This window comes from Panthera pardus, unplaced genomic scaffold (assembly GCF_024362965.1).
Source record: "Panthera pardus isolate Hobbes unplaced genomic scaffold, ASM2436296v1 HiC_scaffold_16, whole genome shotgun sequence".
NCBI lineage: Eukaryota > Metazoa > Chordata > Mammalia > Carnivora > Felidae > Panthera > Panthera pardus.
In genome coordinates this window covers 149411638-149429690 of record NW_026526721.1, presented here as the reverse complement: position 1 = coordinate 149429690, position 18053 = coordinate 149411638, and the positions used below count along the sequence as shown (strand labels likewise).

Here is an 18053-nt window from a genome sequence, read left to right as displayed (position 1 = left end):
GCCTTAAGGGTTAACTTGCTTCAAGGTAACACTCCTTCCTTGCTGACCTCAGGCCCTTGGTCTGTAACAGAGCTAATTTACTTCGAGATTTGCAGACCACTGGCCCTGAGGAGTGAAGAACCAAACCTGCCCAGGCCCCAGAGGCCAGCAACTCTGTTTGAAGCCACCTCGGCTTTCTGAGGAGTCCAGCAATTTTTTTTTTTAGGTCACACAAATGATTTTACCAACCTCCCTTTGTATCTGTGGACCTTGCCCTCCTTTGCGGAAAGAATAGAGCACTCCAGCGCATCATGAAACAAGAACCAGACTCCCACGCACAACCCTTGAGCACTGAAAATGTTTGTAGCTGGCATCTTCAAGTCAGCACGTTATCAAGAAATGCTAGAGGCCACTGCACTCCCTTCGCTGATTAACTACCCCAAACCTCTTAAAGACCCCCTGGGCCAGGCAGAAACCTGGGTCTGGGGACAAAAGCCTGCCTTCTTCCCAGATTGCGGGCCTTCTGAAAAAAAGCTCACATTCCTCTCCTCCAGACAACAGGCAGCCCAACTTGGGTTTGGTAACAAAAGGAGTAGAAAGTCCTGTGATAGAGCCAGACATCCAGGATCCTTCTATTTCCTAGCAGTGGGAGGCCAGCTCCCGCCAGTGGGAGGCGGCGCGTGTCAGAAAATGTGTTCAACAGAAACATCAAAGTAAAGGTCTGTTGACTTTGGGAACCGCAGTGGTCACTGGAGTACCGCTACCCAGTGATTTCAAAAGCTTGGTCATTGTATTAAGGGCACTGATTGGCCGACGTTCACGGGTGTTTGCCACCGATTGGCTCATGGTTAGAAGCTTGGGCTGCCATTGATTTGCTAACTTTCAGCAGCAACGGGGAACCACCCAAGTGAGGCGGTCATTGGATGATTTGCAGAGCATGTGCACTGAACCAAAGTTATGCAGATTAACGGTAATTACTTGAATATGAAAAACGTAATTTTAATCTGTTAATTCTCAGTTCTTTTTTTTAGCTTCACTAAGCCAAACCTGCAGGAGAGACTATTTGTGGAAGGTATGATTTTTTTTTTTTTTTCAGCCAATGTTTACATTGAAATTATGTAAGTGCCAGTTACTGGGTGATAAAAATAGCTCTAAACTCCAGATTTGTTGGTAAATTTGGAGAAGCTAAGCAGAAGGCATTTAAGCCAACACAGAAGAACATCATTTAATATAGGACATGCCCTGTATACAGAGGATGCCTGGCAACCTTAGTCACCATTATTTTGGTAGTTAAATGAGTCTGTCCTAAAAGGTACCCCCACACGTGCAGGCCCAGGAAGAGAGAGGGCTTTAAACGGGCGGATGGAAACCAAAGTCTGCCTAAGGGCGGCCCAGCTTGGGCCTTTAAGAGGGGACACCCGGAGCCAGCCTCCCCATACCATCACGGCCCAGGTGAGCCTCGGAGTAAAGCCGGCCGACAACTGCCGGGCATTCCGTTAACTGGGACCCCACGTGGGCCGAGAGGCGGCACCGGAGCCGCGCGGCCCACGAGCCAGGAGGACGTTAACGCGGTTAGGGCGGGAGTAAGACCCAGGCAAAGAACTCTCCGGCCGGGGCCAGCCCGCAGCTCCGCCTCTTCCGCGGGGCGGGGCGGGGCGGGGCGAGTCACGTGGGCCGGGCCGCGGAGACCACCGAGATGAGCTGCCTCCGCGAGGCCTAGAGCGGCCCTGGGCGCTCGCGCCCACTTCCGCGTCGGCTTGCAGCTGCCTGCTTTTCGGTGTTCCGAGGGGGAGAGCGTGGGCTCCGGCGAGTTCTACGTGCCAGGTCCGCCCGGCCCCGGCTTAATCGCTTTTCCTGGCGGCTCGTCAGCGCCCCCCTCCCCTAAAGTCGGGCCCGGTGTCGGCTCACCCCGCTCCCTGACGCGGAGCTCCGGCGTCCGGGCCTCGCAGAAGCCGCCCGAGGTGGCTGCGCGGCCTTCTAGAGCCCTGGTCCAGCCCCCTGCTCACCGAAGCGTGATCCTCTTTTCTGTCCCAAAGAATTTGGCCCAACAGCCTCCCGCGCCCTCTACTGACGTTTCTGTTTGGGGGTGTCTGATTCCCTGGACGGAGATCCCGCTCGGGTCTCCGGTCAGCATCGGCCACTGGAACACCGAGTATTTATTTTACTGTTAATCCGCATCTTGCCATCTCTGTCCCTTCTCCTCTCCATCGGCTCCGCTTTAGGGGCAACGTCATGGTTCCTGTAAGCGCGCTTTTAGGTTTGTTCAGACCGAACACCGTAGGGATAGGATTCGTCTTGGATCCCTCAGTCCATTTCGTGTGAATGGTCTCAGGAACGTTCATGGACTGAGCAGGCAGATGGAGAATTGTCCTGAGCACCAGAGCAATTCATGAGGTTGTTGAGGCCATCGGCCACAAGGGGGTCTGATAGAGTCTCCTACCAGTGCTGGAAAGGAGACTGGGAAGGCTGTAGGCCGCTGTGGGTGTTGCAGGACAGGGTCCATTGCACTCACGGCTCTTCTTCTCTTAGCTCCTAAGGTTCTTGTTTTTCCAAATCAAGAAGACAGTGCTCGAAACCAGGGGACATCAGCCATGCACCAAACAACTTGGCCTCAGGTGAGCTGAGCTTCTTTCAGTCTTTTAAAATCACATTAGCTGTCCGGTAATCAGGAAGGGACCGAGAAGGTCCGACTTGGCCACGCTGTGATTTCCTCCTCAAATTTATCTCCACCGCTCTGGCTGTAAATAGTGGTGGAGGAAATCAGAGTTTTGTGTATGAGTGATGAGTTTGGATTGTGTAGGGTTAAGTGGGAAAAGAGGCACCCAAGGTAAGAAGTTCTCTCTGAAGGTGGAAAAACAGGTCATGTGGTGCACATATAACTTGCCTGCTGACATCCAAGAAATTCTCTATTGAAAAGATTGTCCCACAGACCGTAGAGGTATCCCAGAGAAACCAGCATTGTTCCTTCCACAGGCACTTTATAAATGCTAGGGACACAATATTGGGTAACACAGACAAGTTTCCTTTTCTCAGAAGATACTGCTGGCAAAATAGACAGTCTTTAAATCAGTAATTACATGTTGCTAAAGTACGGTGCTTCGAAAGTGTAGTCTACATCACCTGGGAAGTCATTAGAATCGCAAATTCTCACGCCCCTGCCCTAGACCCAGGATCAGACTGGGGAGGAGGGTGAGTGGGGCCAGGAATCTGTTGTAACAAGCTCTTCAGGTGATTCCTATGCACTTGCCTTTTCTAGTTTGAGGAGCCCCAAAGAAGCTCCCTCTCAAGGTAATAGTCAGGGAAGCCCTCATGGAGGAGGTAACATGAGGTTGAGATCTCAAGGATGAGATGGAAACAGTTTTGGAAACTACTGAGGAGACAGCTAAAGAGGAGCTTTCTGGAGAAAAGGATGGCAAAGGCCCTGAAGTCAGGGAGAAAGCTGGGTGTACTCTAGAAACAGGGAGAGATCAGAGAAAGTAGTTCACTGTGAGGCTGGAGAGGTAGGCTCATCTGTAAAGACTTTGGTTTTTATTCTGAGTTCAGTGGGAAGGCACTAAAGGATTTTTAAGCAGGGTAGGTGAGATGGTTGGATTTATTTATTAAAAAGATTTTCCAGGGGCAGTTGGCTGGCTCAGTCAGTTGAGCTTGCAACCCTTGATTTTCAGGGTTGTGAGTTCAAAACCCCATGTTGATTACTTAAAAAAAATTTTTTTTTTTTTTCCCCAGTACTATTGGTGAGTTGGTTGTAGAAGGGTATGAATCAGTTAGAAGCATACTGTAGTCTGGGACGCCTGGGTGGCTCGGTCAGTTAAGCGTCCGACTCTTGGTTTCTGCTTAGCTCATGATCCCCTGGTTTGTGAGATCAAGCCTGCATCGGGCTCTGCCCTGATAGTGCAGAGCCTGCTTGGGATTCTCTCTCTCCCTTTCTCTCTCTGCCCCTCCCCTGCTCATGCTCTGTCTCTCTCTCTTTCAAAATTAAAAAAAAAAACAAAAAACAAAAACATATTGTCCAGATAAGAGATAAATATTGTCTTTTTTTTTTTAAATAGACTTTATTTTTAGAGAAGTTTTGGGTTTATAGTAAAATGGACTAGAAAGCACAGTTTCTATATACCCCTTGCCTCCATAGATGCATAGGATAGCTCGTTATCTTTAAATATGTATATAGATCGATAGATAGATAGATAGATAGATTGATTGATTGCTTAAGTAAACTCTGCCCCCAATGTGGGGCTCAAACTCATGACCTCAAGATCAAGAGTTGCATGCTCTACCGACTGAGCCAGCTAGGCTCCCTTAAGAAATTTTTTTGAGTGTAAATTGACACACAGTGTCACCTTAATTGAAGTGTACAACATAGTGATTTGACAAGTTGATACATTATGCTATGCCCACCACAAGCGTAATTACCATCTGTCACCATGTAACATTGTTACAATGTCATTCACTGTATTCATTATGCTGTATCTCTTATTCCTGTGACTTATTCATTCCATGAATGCAAGACTGTGTCTCCCACTCTCCCCTCACCCACTTTGTCCAACTCCCCACCTCTGCAACCATTAGTTCTCTGTATTTATAGATCTGATTCTTTTTGTTTATCATTTTTTTAGATTCCACATGAGTGAAATCGTATAGCATTTGTCTTTCTCAGTCTGATTTATTTCACTTAGCATAATACCCTCTGTCTCCATTCATGTTGTTTCAGATGGCACGATCTCATCTGTTTTTATGTCTGCATAATATTTCAGTGTGCGTACGTGTGTGTGTGTGTGTGTGTGTGTGTGTGTGTATCTCACATCTTCCTTATCTGTTTGTCTATTGATGGACACTTAGGTTGCTTCCATATTGTGGCTATTTAAATAATGCTGCCGTAACATAGGGGTTCCCCAATTTTTTTTTGAATTAGTGTTACTGTTTCCTTTGGGTAAATACCCAGTACTGAAATCATTGGATCATATGGTATTCTATGTTTATTTTTTGAGGAACTTCCATATTGTTTTCCACAGTGGCTGCACCCAGTGCACAAGAGTTCCTTTTTCTCCATATCCTCGCCAACACTTGTTATTTCTTATCCTTTTGGTTTTAGCCATTCTCACACATGTAAGGTGATATCTCATTGTGGTTTCCATTTGCAGATCCTGATGATGAGTAATGTTTTTGGTTTTTGTTTTTTAATTTTTAATTTTTATTTATTTTTGAGAGAGAGACAAAGCACGAACAGGGGAGGGGCAGAGAGAGAGGGAGACACAGAATCCGAAGCAGGCTCCAGGCTCTGAGCTGTCAGCACAGAGCCCAACGCGGGGCTTGAACCCATGAACCATGAGATCATGACCTGAGCTGAAGTTGGATGCTCAACTGAGGGAGCCACCCAGGCGCCCCTGATGAGTAATGTTGAGCATCTTTTCATGTGTCTCTTGGCTCTCTGTAGGTGGTCTTTGGAGAAATGTCTATTCAGGTCCTCTGCCCATTTTTTAATCAGATTTTTTTTTGTTGTTGTTCTTTTTTGGTGTTGAGTTGTATAAGTTCTTTATATATTTTGGATATTAACCTTTTAATGGATATATCATTTGTAAATATCTTCTCCCGTTCAATAGGTCGTCTTTTTGTTTTGTTGATGGTTTTCTTTGCTGTGCAAAAGCTTTTTATTTTGGTGTAGTCCCAGTAGTTTATTTTTGTTTTTGTTTCCCTTAGAAGACACATCTAGAAAAATGTTGCTGTGGCTGATGTCAGAAATTACTGCCTGTGTTCTCTTCAAGGGCTTTTATGGTTTCAGGTCTCTCATTTAGGTCTCTAATCCAGCCTGAATTCATTGAAGATACTATCTTTTCACCATTGTATACTGTTGCCTCCTTTGTTACAGATTAATTAATATAACTCTGGATTTATTTCTGGACTCTATTCTCCATTGGTCTATGTGTCTATTTTGTACCAGTACCACACTGTTTTGATTACTACAACTTTGTAGTGTATCTTGAAATCTGGAATTGTGATACCTTCAGCTTTGTTTTTCTTTCTCAGGATTGCTTTGGCTATTCTTAGCCTCCTCATAATCAACATTGCCCCACCAGAGTGGTACTTTTGTTACAATGATGAACATACCTTGACACATCACAGTCACCCAAAGTCCACAGTTTACATTAGGGTTCACTCTTGGTGCAGAACATTCCATGGCTTAAAAATGTATGACATGTATCCATCATTATAGTATCATACAGGGTAGTTTCAAGGTTCTAAGAATCCTCTGTGCTGTACCTGTTCATCCCTATCTCCCTGGCAACCATTGATCTTTTTACTGTCTCCATAGTTTTGTCTTTGCCAGAATGTTATGTAGTTGGAATCCTACAGTATGTAGCTTTCGCAGATTGGTTTCTTTCACTTCGTTATATGCGTTTAAGTTTCTTCTATGACTTTTCACGGCTTGATAGCACTATTCTTTTTAGTGCCGAATAACATCCCATAGCCTGGATGTACTACGTTTTATCCGTTCGCCTACTGAAGGACATCTTGGTTGCTTCCAAGTTTTGACAGTTGTGACTAAAGCTGCTGTAAACGTCTGTGTGCAGATAGAAGTTTTCAACTCATTTGGGAAGCTCCCCAGGAGCGTGCTTGCTGGATCATATGGCAAGAGCATGTTTAGTTTTGTAAGAAACTGCCAAACTGCCTTCCAAAGCGTCTGTACCATTTTGCACTCCCACCGGCCGTGAAGGAGAGTTCCTTTTGCTCCCCGTCCTCTCCAGCATTGGGTGTTTTCAGTGTTCTAGATTTTGGCCGTTGCTCTAGGTGTCTAATGGTATCTCCGTGTTTTAATGCACATTTTCCTGTTGACATATGAGGTAGAGCATCTCTTCATATACCTCTGCGCCATCTGTATATCTCTGCGAGGTGTCTCTTCTGGTCTCTTGCACATTTTGTAATGGGGTTGTTTGTTAACCTTTGAGGTTTAAGAGTTGTTTGTATACTTTTGGCCTTTTCAGCTATTTTCTCCCTGTCGGCCTATTTTCTCACTTTCTTATAGTATTACCCTATTTTTTCTTTCATTTATTTTTTTTATCTTTCTAAAGTTTATCTATTTTGGGAGGGAGAAGGAGAGAGTGTGTGAGTTGGGGAGGGGCAGAGGGAGAGCGAGAGAATCCCAAGTAGGCTCACGTTGTCAAGGCAGAGCCTGACACGCTGCTCGATCCAAGAACCGTGAGATCATGACCTGAGCTGAAATCAAGAGTCGGATGCTTAACCGACTGAGCCACTCAGGTGCCCCTTTCTTTCAGTGTTTAAAAGGAAGATTTGGGTGCCTGGGTGGCTCAGTCGGTTAAGCGCCCGACTCTCGGTTTGGGCTCAGGTCATGATCTTAAAGTTTTGTGAGTTCAAGCCCCGTGTCAGGCTCTGCACTAACAGTGTGGAGCCTGCTTGGGATTCCCTCTCTCTCTCTCTCTCTCTCTCTCTCTCTCTCTCTCTCTCCGCGCCGCCCCCCGCCCACCCCGCTGCCCCACTCATGCTGTCTCTCTCGAAATAAATAAGCAAACTTGAAAAAAAAAAGAAAAGGAAATCACAGTACAATAAAAGATCCAAATCAAGGTCTCAGAATTTCATATAAACACTAAGACAGAAATCCAATAGTATCGGTATTGCATCTCAGATTTTCCCCATTAATTTAAAAACTTAAATTTACATGCCTAAGAAGTCATTAAATGAAACTAGAATTAACAAACATGCCAAATGCTTCCCTTTTAACTGTAGACACAGCTCCCATATTGAGTTTTACCGAAAAAACCACGTCTTTAAATGTGTATCCAGTGTTGAGTGTAATGTGGTAAAAAAGCAACATTGAATAGAAGTTGACTGTATTAACCTAAATACACTTACTGCTTATGTACATCCTACAGTGCAACTGAGAAAAGCTGAAAATTGTTGAACAGTGATAGTTGAACTCAGTTGTTCTTTGATGAATATTTGGCTTTGAAAGAGGAAGCGTAAATCTGAGGTATTGGCTTTTTAACGTAAGGTTTAATTCCTGCTCATCTTTTCCTTTGAAACTTCTTTTCTTCAAAATGTTTTGGGTAGTCTTCTACATTTACTTTTCCAGATGACTTTATTCTTCTTATTATTATTAAAAAAAATTTTTTTTTAACATTTATTTATTTTTGAGAGACAGAGAGAGACAGAGAATGAACAGGAGGAGGGGCAGAGAGAGAGGGAGACACAGAATCCGAAGCAGGCTCCAGGCTCCGTGCTGTCAGCACAGGGCCCAATGCGGGGCCCGAACCCACGGACCGGGAGATCATGACCTGAGCCGAAGTTGGATGCCCAACTCACCAAGCCACCCAGGTGCCCCTATTCTTATTATTTTTAAAGTTAGGCTCTACGCCCAGGGCTTGAACTCACAGCCCTGAGGTCAAGAGTCACACGCTCTATGAACTGTGCCAGATAGGTGTCCCTCAGATGACTTTAAATGACCTCTTTTCTCTGCACAGATGTCACTGATTTTTTTTTTTGGTGGGAGAGTGGATGTTATTGAATTCCTAGGCACAATTGGACATAATTGTCCAATTAATTAATTATTGGACATAATTGACTTGTTCATAAATTTGATTCTTCCCCTTTGGAAACACTGTTTCTGCTTTATTTACTTTCAGTTCTCTTTATCTTGGTCTTGCACATTTTTGTTAGGTCTAATCTTAGCCATTTGTATATGAATGGCATCTTATGTTTTTCCATTTTATCTTCTTTTTTTTTTTTCTAAGGATTTTATTTTATTTTATTTTATTTTTTAAACATTTATTTATTTTTGAGACAGAGAGAGACAGAGCATGAATGGGGGAGGGTCAGAGAGAGAGGGAGACACAGAATCTGAAACAGGCTCCAGGCTCTGAGCTGTCAGCGCAGAGCCTGATGCGGGGCTCGAACCCACGAACCGTGAGATCATGACCTGAGCCGAAGTCAGCTGCTTAACTGACTGAGCCACCCAGGCGCCTCCTAAGGATTTTATTTTTAAATAATCTGTATATCCATCACGGGGCTTGAACTCACAGCCCTGAGATCAAGAGTCGCATGCTCCGCTGACTGAGCCAGCCAGCTGCCCACCGTTTTATCTTCTAATTGCTAAGGTATTTAGGAAAACCAGTGATTCTGGTTTACTTATCCTATCCCTAGATAACTTAATGAGTTATTTTGTCAGTTGTAAATATTTACCATTTGTGGGGCACCTGGTTGGCTCAGTCGGTTAAGCCTCCAACTTTGGCTCAGGTCACGATCTCGCAGTTTGTGGGCAGCTCATGGTAAGGTATCCGTCCACTTTACAGGATATGCTCTGGCATTTTACTTATGGTGGTATTTGCTGCTGTTTCCTGACCCTCTTCATAAGTTTAAAAAATTTTATTTACGATCAAACCATTTTTGAAATTCTTTTAGCAAATTCATATTAAGCATCCAGTATCTGCCAGGCACTGTGCTGTGTATTAGCGAGCCGGTGATGAGCAAAACAGAGTCCTTGCCTCATGGACCTCCGTTCTGCTGGAGAGGGATCGATCATGAACAATATGGTTTGTTGGGTGATGAGAAAGGCTGTGGAGAAAAATAAGGTGAGGTACATAGGGGCCATCCACAGGAGGAAGAAAAAACGTATATGTAACCCAGCTACCTTAAAGCAGTATGTTTTCCTCTAATTCTAGGCATGTTCCCCCCCCCGCCCCCCCATATTCTGGAACCCTGGGATTATGTGGTAGGAGCTGGAGAGGACAGTGGGGGAGGAAGAGATTGGTGGTGCCAGGCTGGGAGGAGGAAGTTGTGGGACCAGCCCTGGAGGCGTTAGGAGGTGAGGTTTGACTTGCCGTAAGCGGAGGTGAACTTCGGTTCACCTGCGAGCCTGTGCTTGCTGTCCTCAGAAGCCTTCCCGCCTCGGTGAGCATGACTACTTCAGGCCATCATGGTTTTGCCTAGTGGGGGGATTTGGGGCTTGGATTTGGGGGGCCCTTCGGACCTCGTCCTCGCCCAGTTTAAAGGCCAGCTCTTGCTTTGAAGAATGTCCACATTTGTTGTTCTTCCAGTGTCTCCTTTTGAACCAGGTTCCCTCCTTCTGGTTGTTTTAAAAGGACACCCTCATAAGGACCCAGCGTAGAGTGGCCACCAAAGCAAGAGGGCCAGCATTTATCCTTGGGATCCGTTTCCTCCCGCTTCCTCCAAGAGCAGTTAGGGCTCCTTCCCTTCTCCCTGGCCCTGATGCCAGCGCAAGGCTGCTGCCCGGAGAGACGGTGGTGCACAGAGAGGGGCTTCGCTGAGCCGCCCGGGGGAGGTGTTCCTGTTTTTGGTGGCTGAAAGAGCAAAGCTGACTGCATAGGGTCCCGCATGTCTCCCTGGAGGTGGATTCGAGGCGAGAGGGCACAGAAGCCACGAAACCTCCTCCAACATGGGAGTCTGGTTTCTGTGGTCCCTACACCCCGACTGTGGAAGCAGAGAAAGGAGCCAGTGGCCACCATCAGGGATGGCCCTCGGGCTGTGTGGGAGATTCAGAGGCTCTGGCTCGCAGGGTGGCGTGTGGGGTTTGAAAATAGACAACCCCTCTGTCCACAGTGGGAGAGGGAGTCCCCGTGGCTTGGTGGGAGCATGGTAGAGATGGGTAGACAGGCGCTGTTGGGAGTGAGGAGTTTGAGAAGCTGTTCTCCAAAGATGGGGCAGCACCAGTAATGCTGAGGAGCAGGGGTGAGCCGTGTTTTAGGGGAGGCTCGTGAGCCCAGTACGGGAGGCAGCTCGGTGTGTGGGAAGAGCCCAGGTTTGCTGTTTGACCGTCCGATCTGGGCCGAAATCCCAGCTCAACCAGTTCCTGGCTGTGTGGTGTTGGGCAGAGTCATTGATCTTTCTCAGCCTTCGTCTCATCACGTGAAAATGGGCTTAATAAATCCTGCCTCACATAGATGTTTTCAGATGAAGTGAAATACATGTTTTGAAGATACCCACCTAAGAGCCTGGTGCCTAGGGTCTTCATCAACAGGAATCGATGCCCCTCATCCTTGGGGAGATGGCGGGGGCTGCAGGGGGAGGCAGAGAGCGGCCGTCTTGGCAGATGGGGATGGAGCTCGAGACTGGGGGATGAATCTTTCTCAGAGAGGGGGCACTGCTGACCTTCTCTGGAGACGGGGGCGTTCAGAGAAGAGGCCGGAACAGGCAGGCTGCAGGTTGCCTTCGGGAGAGCTTTCTGACCAGCCAAGGGGATATATTACATGCTGGAAATAGCTTTAAGGTGTGCCTCCTCTCGGCACTAGTCGGGAAGGCAGGGAAGGCTGAGGAGACGCTGGGTGCAGGGAACAAAAGTGGGCTGCGCTTGTTTGGGTGGGTGGAGACAGGGTGAGTGGCAGCGGCCGGCAGGGGCCGGTGTGTACAGAAGCGGGTGGCAGGGTTGTGGGTACAAGAGGGTGGGAGGTACAGAGGGACGGAGTCAGGAACGTGGGGGTTGATGCCCTAAGCAGGCGGGGAGCCCCCACTGCCAGGCTGCGAGATTGGGAGGACAGTTTGGGCCCCCAGAGCCGTGCGGAGGGGAGAGTGTTGGGGTGCTCCCTTTGGAAGTGGAGCGGTGGCTGAGGGCTTGCCCCTGTGGGGTGCCGGGTGCTGTTCTCGGTAGAGCAGACCTCCCATGCGGCTCAGAGTTGCAGATCCTGGGAGGTCCACCGCCTCCCCACAGCCCAGGTCCCTCTTCTGCCCCCACTTAGAGCTTGACCGGGGACACGTTGTTTCAGGAGCCGGTGACCTTTGAGGACGTGGCCGTGTACTTCACCCAGAATCAGTGGGCCAGCCTGGACCCCATGCAGAGGGCCCTGTACCGCGAGGTGATGCTGGAGAATTATACGAACATGGCTTCCCTGGGTAAGGCCCCTCTCCGTGGTCCTTTGTGATATTTCAGCATCTTCCTCCGATGTTTTGGGGCTTTGAACTCCTGAGGTTAATTCTGCAGTCACGAGCTTCCGCAGATGTCGGGTGAAGAAATCCCTGGTCCCCTCATGTGTTGCAGTCAGACTTCCCTGTATGTCCCAGGGCAGGGTGTGGTTCTGGGCCCTGAGCGAAGGGACTCTTGTGTCCTAGGTGAGCCCTTGGTTCCTCCATGCTGCCAGTGTTCTGGGGATGTCGGTTTTCTGCCCGTGGGGGAGTCTCCCAGGATATCAGCGCCTGTGTTCTTCCTGAAGGCATCTCTTTGTTTAGGTCAGGACGAGATTGCAGTTTCTCCCTGAGGAGAATTGCTGTCTCCTCGGCCTTACCTTGGAGCACAGTGTGGAGCCCTTCCGCAGGACCCCCGGGTGGCTCACTGGGCATTTCATTCTTCTCCCCCTGCCCCCACCCCCCCCCCCAACCTGTTGTAGGGTGGGCCAAGAGAGATCTCAGGAAAACTCTGGAAGTCTCCCTTCGACTCTCAACCTGTTTGTCCTTTTTCTTGCCGGAGTAGCATTTCCATTCCCCAAACCTGTTCTGGTCTCCCACCTGGAGAGAGGGGAAGCGCCATGGGGCCCAGATCCCTGGGAAGCAGAGGTTTTGAGAGGCATCTGTCCAGGTGAGTAAGAGAACCTAGCAGTTTCGGTTTTGCCTTCCCAGTTTATTTTACATTTGTTATTTGTTTTAAGTAGGCTCCACACCCAACGTGGGACTTAAACTCATGACCCTAGGATCAAGAGTCAGAGGCTCCACGGACTGAGCCAACCGGGCACCCCTGCCTTCCCAGTTTATTGGAAATGGTTCTTCTGCAGCAGAGAACATGGCTCCCTGTTCTTTATAAGGCACTGCTCCACGCACTCTCTGACCTCTGCCCGGTTTCCAGCCCCAACCTGGGAAAACCAGTCCCTGGGAGTGCATGGCCACTGACCTGCCACAGAAAATCCGTGACCCAGTAGCTCCTAAACCACTTCTTTTCTCCCTTACCAATGGAAATACTTAATTGTATGCCAATTTTATGCCAAGAAGTAGATTTCAGCCATACTTTAAGGAAAGTATGATTCTGTGGGTCAAACTGAATTATTTGTGCCACAGCTGTGACTTCTGTTTTTAGGCCTTCAGCAATGAAAAAAAAAATGCCTTAACTTTCCTTTTTAGTATTTAAATCACCTGTAATTTGTGTAGGTCATGATCGTTAGGTCTGCATTATATTTGTCTCACATACAGCTGTAGAGGGAAAGGCAACGACTGCTCCCAACCACTGCACCCAACACACGCACACCCACACCCACACACCCCCACCCAACACATACAGACTAAAATTTACCTGAGACCGCTCGCTGGTCCTGGGAGTTCTCGATTACTTGGATTTTCTTTGTTTTGGAAGGAAGTTTCCACGCCTCACTTCTCTCATCTATGCTGTGATTTTTTTTTTTTTTTTAATTTTTTTTTTTTTTTAACGTTTATTTATTTTTGAGACAGAGAGACAGAGCATGAACAGGGGAGGGGCAGAGAGAGAGGGACACACAGAATCTGAAACAGGCTCCAGGCTCTGAGCTGTCAGCACAGAACCCGACGCGGGGCTCGAACTCACGGACCGCAAGATCGTGACCTGAGCCGAAGTCGGACGCTTAACCGACCGAGCCACCCAGGCGCCCCTATGCTGTGATTTTGTAAACAGTGGTTCTTCTAGCAGAAATGCCCCTGTGGCCTACAGCTCTCCAGTTCAATTTGTGTCCCAGTGCACTTTCTGAAAGAGTCTTTTGTCCCAGAATATTATGTGGAATATTTAAAAATCACTGGGCCAGTATTTGGAATTTAGGGTGGCTTCCTGGCTTCCAGGTGGGACGTTGAGCTCCAGTGTTTTTGAGTTTGGTTTGCAGCCTGCTGGCCCTCTGGTCGTGCGGGAGCTGCCGTCGTCTCTCCCTGGGAGCCCTGACTTCCTTCTCTCTTCGGCATCTCTCCCTCTCTCCCTTTCTCTTTTGAAACATTTCCATTTCTTGCTGATCTCTCTTACCTCTCCCATTCTGTTTCCTCTCTTTTCCCACCTGCTGCCTTCTTCCTGTCCATTCTGGAAGCCCTCATCGTGCCCCTTTCACCTGCCTCAGGCCACTTCCCAGCCTTCCTCACAGGAGGCACTTCCTGGTCCGTTTCCAGGGTCATCGCTTCTCCAGCCATACATTGTTGTTTTCCTTTTTCTCTCTTGTCCTCCCGTGTGGGTGCTTGTAGCCATTTCGTGAGAATATTTTTAAAAATCACGTTCCACAAGAGAACACGGGGAGCCCTGGATCCTGTTCCCCTTCCGGTGTGGTAACCAGGATCACGTGTGGTTTCTTTGGGCAGGTGGCGAGTCCCGGATCAAGAACGAAGAGCCGGCTGGAAAGCGGGAAGCCTCTGAAGAGGCAGAGTGGCACAGAATGCCAGGAGGAGGGCTTCTCAGAAACGTTTCCCAGCACTTTGACTTTCAAAGCAAGGCGACATGGCAGACTTTCAGCCTGAATCCGAATCTGATACTTCGGGGGGGAATGAAGTTCTATGAGTGTAAAGAATGTGGGAAAATCTTCAGGTACAACTCAAAGCTGATTCGGCACCAGATGAGTCACACCGGGGAGAAGCCCTTCAAATGTAAGGAATGCGGCAAAGCCTTCAAGTCCAGCTATGACTGTATTGTCCATGAGAAAAACCACATCGGAGAGGGGCCCTACGAATGCAAGGAGTGCGGCAAAGGTTTGAGTTCCAACACGGCCTTGACACAGCATCAGAGGATCCACACCGGAGAGAAGCCGTACGAGTGCAAGGAGTGTGGAAAGGCCTTCCGCAGGAGCGCAGCGTATCTCCAGCATCAGAGATTGCACACTGGGGAGAAACTCTATAAATGCAAAGAGTGTTGGAAAGCTTTCGGCTGTAGGTCACTCTTTATCGTCCACCAGAGGATTCACACAGGGGAGAAGCCCTACCAGTGTAAGGAGTGTGGCAAGGCCTTCACTCAGAAGATAGCTTCCATCCAGCATCAGAGGGTCCACACCGGAGAGAAGCCCTATGAATGCAAGGTGTGTGGGAAAGCGTTCAAATGGTATGGCAGTTTTGTTCAGCACCAGAAATTGCACCCTGTGGAGAAGAAGGCCGTCAAGGTTCTTGGGCCATCCCTGAGGAGTCCCCAGTGCCCCTCTTCAGCCTTATCTGCTGTTCCTCTCCAGGGCCCGTGTTCTGCTCCAGCCGTGGCCGTGCCTTCACTGACCTTTCCACATGCTGTGCTCGTCCCTACCTCTGGGCCTTTGTTCATGCTACTGCCCGCATCCGGAATGCCTTCCTCACCTGTCCAAATAGTGCGTGTCTTCCAGGGCCTTCCTCCCCCTGTGAAGCCTTCCCCAGTTATTCTGACCCCTTCCCCACACCCCTCGTGAGCTTTATCTCGGCACCCTTGAGGCTCTTAGGCCCAGCACATCTTCAGCCTCGCTTGTTTTGTTTGTATTTTTTTTCTCTGTTTACCTGCATTACGGTTGTTTTGGCATAAACTCCATTGTAATCTATATATATTGAAAGACTATGTTTGTAGATCTTTCCTCGGGTAGAAAGTGTAACCACTTGGCTTTTGCACTGGTCTCTTTCAGGCTTTCACAGTAATGCCTGGATCTGCACTGTGGGGGTGCTGATGTTGGAAGTGCTGGTAGGACACTTTGTTGCATTAGTGTCTGGGAGAGAGCCCCTCCCCCGTACCCCCCCCCCCCCCCCCCCCCCCGCCCCTGGCTAGGTCATTGTGATTGGAGCCAGGCAGCTCCGGGGAAGCCAGGAGGCTGCCAGGAACTTGGGGCAGGCTGGGAAGAGCCCTGGGATCTGCTTCCAGCAGCGGACTCGGGAATTAATGCAGATTGCTCAGCGGGCTAAGGTGGTCCATTAACAGAATTGAGATTATGTTGCCCTCGGCGCGGGTCATTGAGCGTCTCCTGTGTCTGTGCAAAAGGTCATGTGAAATAACCAGTGGAAAACAACGGTGTGTGTGCAGTAATAGCGATCATTTATGTGACTGAGAGCAATCATGTCTTTAAACACAAAACGGTTTTTTTTTCCCCTGTAGTTTTGCTCTGGAGATCTAGATGTTTCTTTTTAACTTTTCCTAAGTAAATATACACCAAGGTATTCATCTTCGTTCCATGTGTTGTGTCCATTTTTCCCGGTGGGCATTCTGGTTTTCTGTTTGCAAGCTTTGGCTTCTGCGGTCTGTGTGCTCCAGATAGCATGAATTGTAAATATGAATTTGACGAATTATGAAAGCAGTAGCATCGGTGTAAAGCCAACTTGGGGGAAATCTGAATAAGCCTCTAAAGTTATGTGTTAGACGTGGAGGGAGCTGTGTGATGGGTCAGTGGCTAGGCTTATGTGATAGGTCAGTGAAGCAGATTTTGGATTGCTCTTAGTTTTGGCCTTGATGGGGATCTTTTACAACGCTGCAAAGGCCTGTATGAAGCAATTTCTGGAGAAAGAATTTGAGTCCTGCATTATCAGCATTAATTTAAAGTAACTCCTTAAACATTGATGGAAGCAGTCATACATTTTATTCTTTTCTGTTGCTCTTGCTACCTAGATGTTTCTCCACAGCAGTTAACAGAAGAACCTTTAAATTAGTGGCTCTTGAACTTCACCGTGTGTCTGAATGACCTGGTGTAAAAAGAGTAATTTTCTAGCCTAACTCCCAGAAGTTCTAATTTTGGATATCTGAGCTGATGCCTAGACATACATTGAGAGAGATGCTCTAAGCAGAAAATGGCTGTGGGCTGTTTGGAGGTTGATATGTTGATACAGGGTTTGGGGGAGACTGCCTGATTTCACAGTGGATCTTCGAGAGAGAGACAGAGAGACCTCTAAAAGCAGAGCAGGTGGTGTTGGTTTAGAAGAAGAGAGAAAAGCAACTGAAATATGGCCAGTAGGGAGAGAAAGAAAGAGAGAGAGAAAGAGGGAAAGAAAGAAAGAGAAAGAGAGAAAGAGAGAGAGAGAGAAAGAAAGAAATAGAGAAAGAGAGGAAGAAAAGAAAAGGAAAGAAAGAAAGAAAGAGAAAGAAAGAGGCAAAGATGTCTGAGGTGGCTCTGAGGCGTTCTAGAAGTCTCCCCTGCTAGAGGCTTGCAGGGGTTGACATTGGCTACCTTTTGCTTTTGCTTCTTGGCTGAAGTAATGAAGAAATATGTTCGTATTATAAGTTAATTCCCCTCCGAGGAGCTCTTGGGTTCAAGGTAGCACAAACTGGCCGCTGGGAACGATCAGGAACTGAACAATGGTAAGAACAGTATACAACAGGGTCTGGGATGTGACAAAAGGTGGTGCTCAGAGCAGTGTTTGCAGGCTTGGATGCGTTCTTTAGCAAACGAGTTTGAGGCCTTGAATTCAGAAAGCTGGGGATGGTGTTTGGTGGTGGGAAACAAATTAAGCAAAAACTAAAGACAAGAAAAACAGACCCAGAAAACCCAAATCAAAGTTGGCAAAAATCAAATCCACAGCAGAGTTTTTAGTGAAAATGGTAGTTGGACATGTTAGCATCCATGGCCTCCTGAAACCCCAGTAAAACGGTAAATGGTTAACAATGAAAAGGCACAAACTTACAAGGACGTTGAAAATAATGATGCCAACAGTTTGGAGGCTGGAAGGCGGGTGAAGAGTTGTGACTTTGAACAGCCACAGTGGGGGATGCCGAGCAGCCGTCCTATGTGGCAGATTTCCCACAGCGACTTGGGAACTGAAGATTCACGTTTCTGTGGAGGTGGAGGGTGCTGGTAGGGCTACAAGAACAGGAGAATTTGCTAAGTCTTTGCAAAGCACTAAGATTCTCAGGTCACCCCATCCCTCTATTCTCTGGAGCAGTAAAACAGTTTTGGAGGTCATGGGTACGATGCCGAATGTCAAATGCTTCTCCCTCCCTTCTAGCCTTCTGCCCCCGCTTCCATCCAGAATGCTGCCCACTGGACTTGTGTACCTTGTCAGCTGGAAATCAGAAGAACTTTCTTTGGGAGAGGAAAGAGCGATGATCCTGACATATCCGATTCCTCAGTGAAACGGCTCTTTAGACATTCCAGCTGTGCACATAGAGCTTCTTAGCCAGGTTCCCCGTGCCCAGCCCCCCCAGCCAGCTTTTTATTGCTCCGTTCTTAGATCTAAACAAATAGCCAAGGATGTGA

The 18053-nt window shown here is 47.8% G+C and overlaps 1 protein-coding gene across 14 annotated transcripts; it reads left to right on the top strand.

The window, feature by feature from the left end:
* The first annotated feature begins 860 nt into the window (after window positions 1-860).
* Window positions 861-16036, top strand: ZNF621 (zinc finger protein 621). Of its 14 annotated transcripts, XM_053903951.1 has the most exons (6): window positions 1788-1803; window positions 2509-2594; window positions 8132-8304; window positions 11706-11832; window positions 12407-12511; window positions 14233-16036. In XM_053903951.1, exons 4-6 carry the CDS (start codon window positions 11772-11774, stop codon window positions 15291-15293), a joined length of 1227 nt encoding a protein of 408 aa, XP_053759926.1. In that variant the 5' UTR covers window positions 1788-1803; window positions 2509-2594; window positions 8132-8304; window positions 11706-11771; the 3' UTR covers window positions 15294-16036. The 14 variants fall into 14 exon arrangements, with proteins under 14 accessions (XP_053759924.1, XP_019274348.2, XP_019274347.1 ...); XM_053903949.1 differs by lacking the exons at window positions 1788-1803; window positions 8132-8304 and adding an exon at window positions 861-949 and having other exon boundaries at window positions 11679-11832; XM_019418803.2 differs by lacking the exons at window positions 1788-1803; window positions 8132-8304 and adding an exon at window positions 862-949.
* Window positions 16037-18053: the final 2017 nt, after the last annotated feature.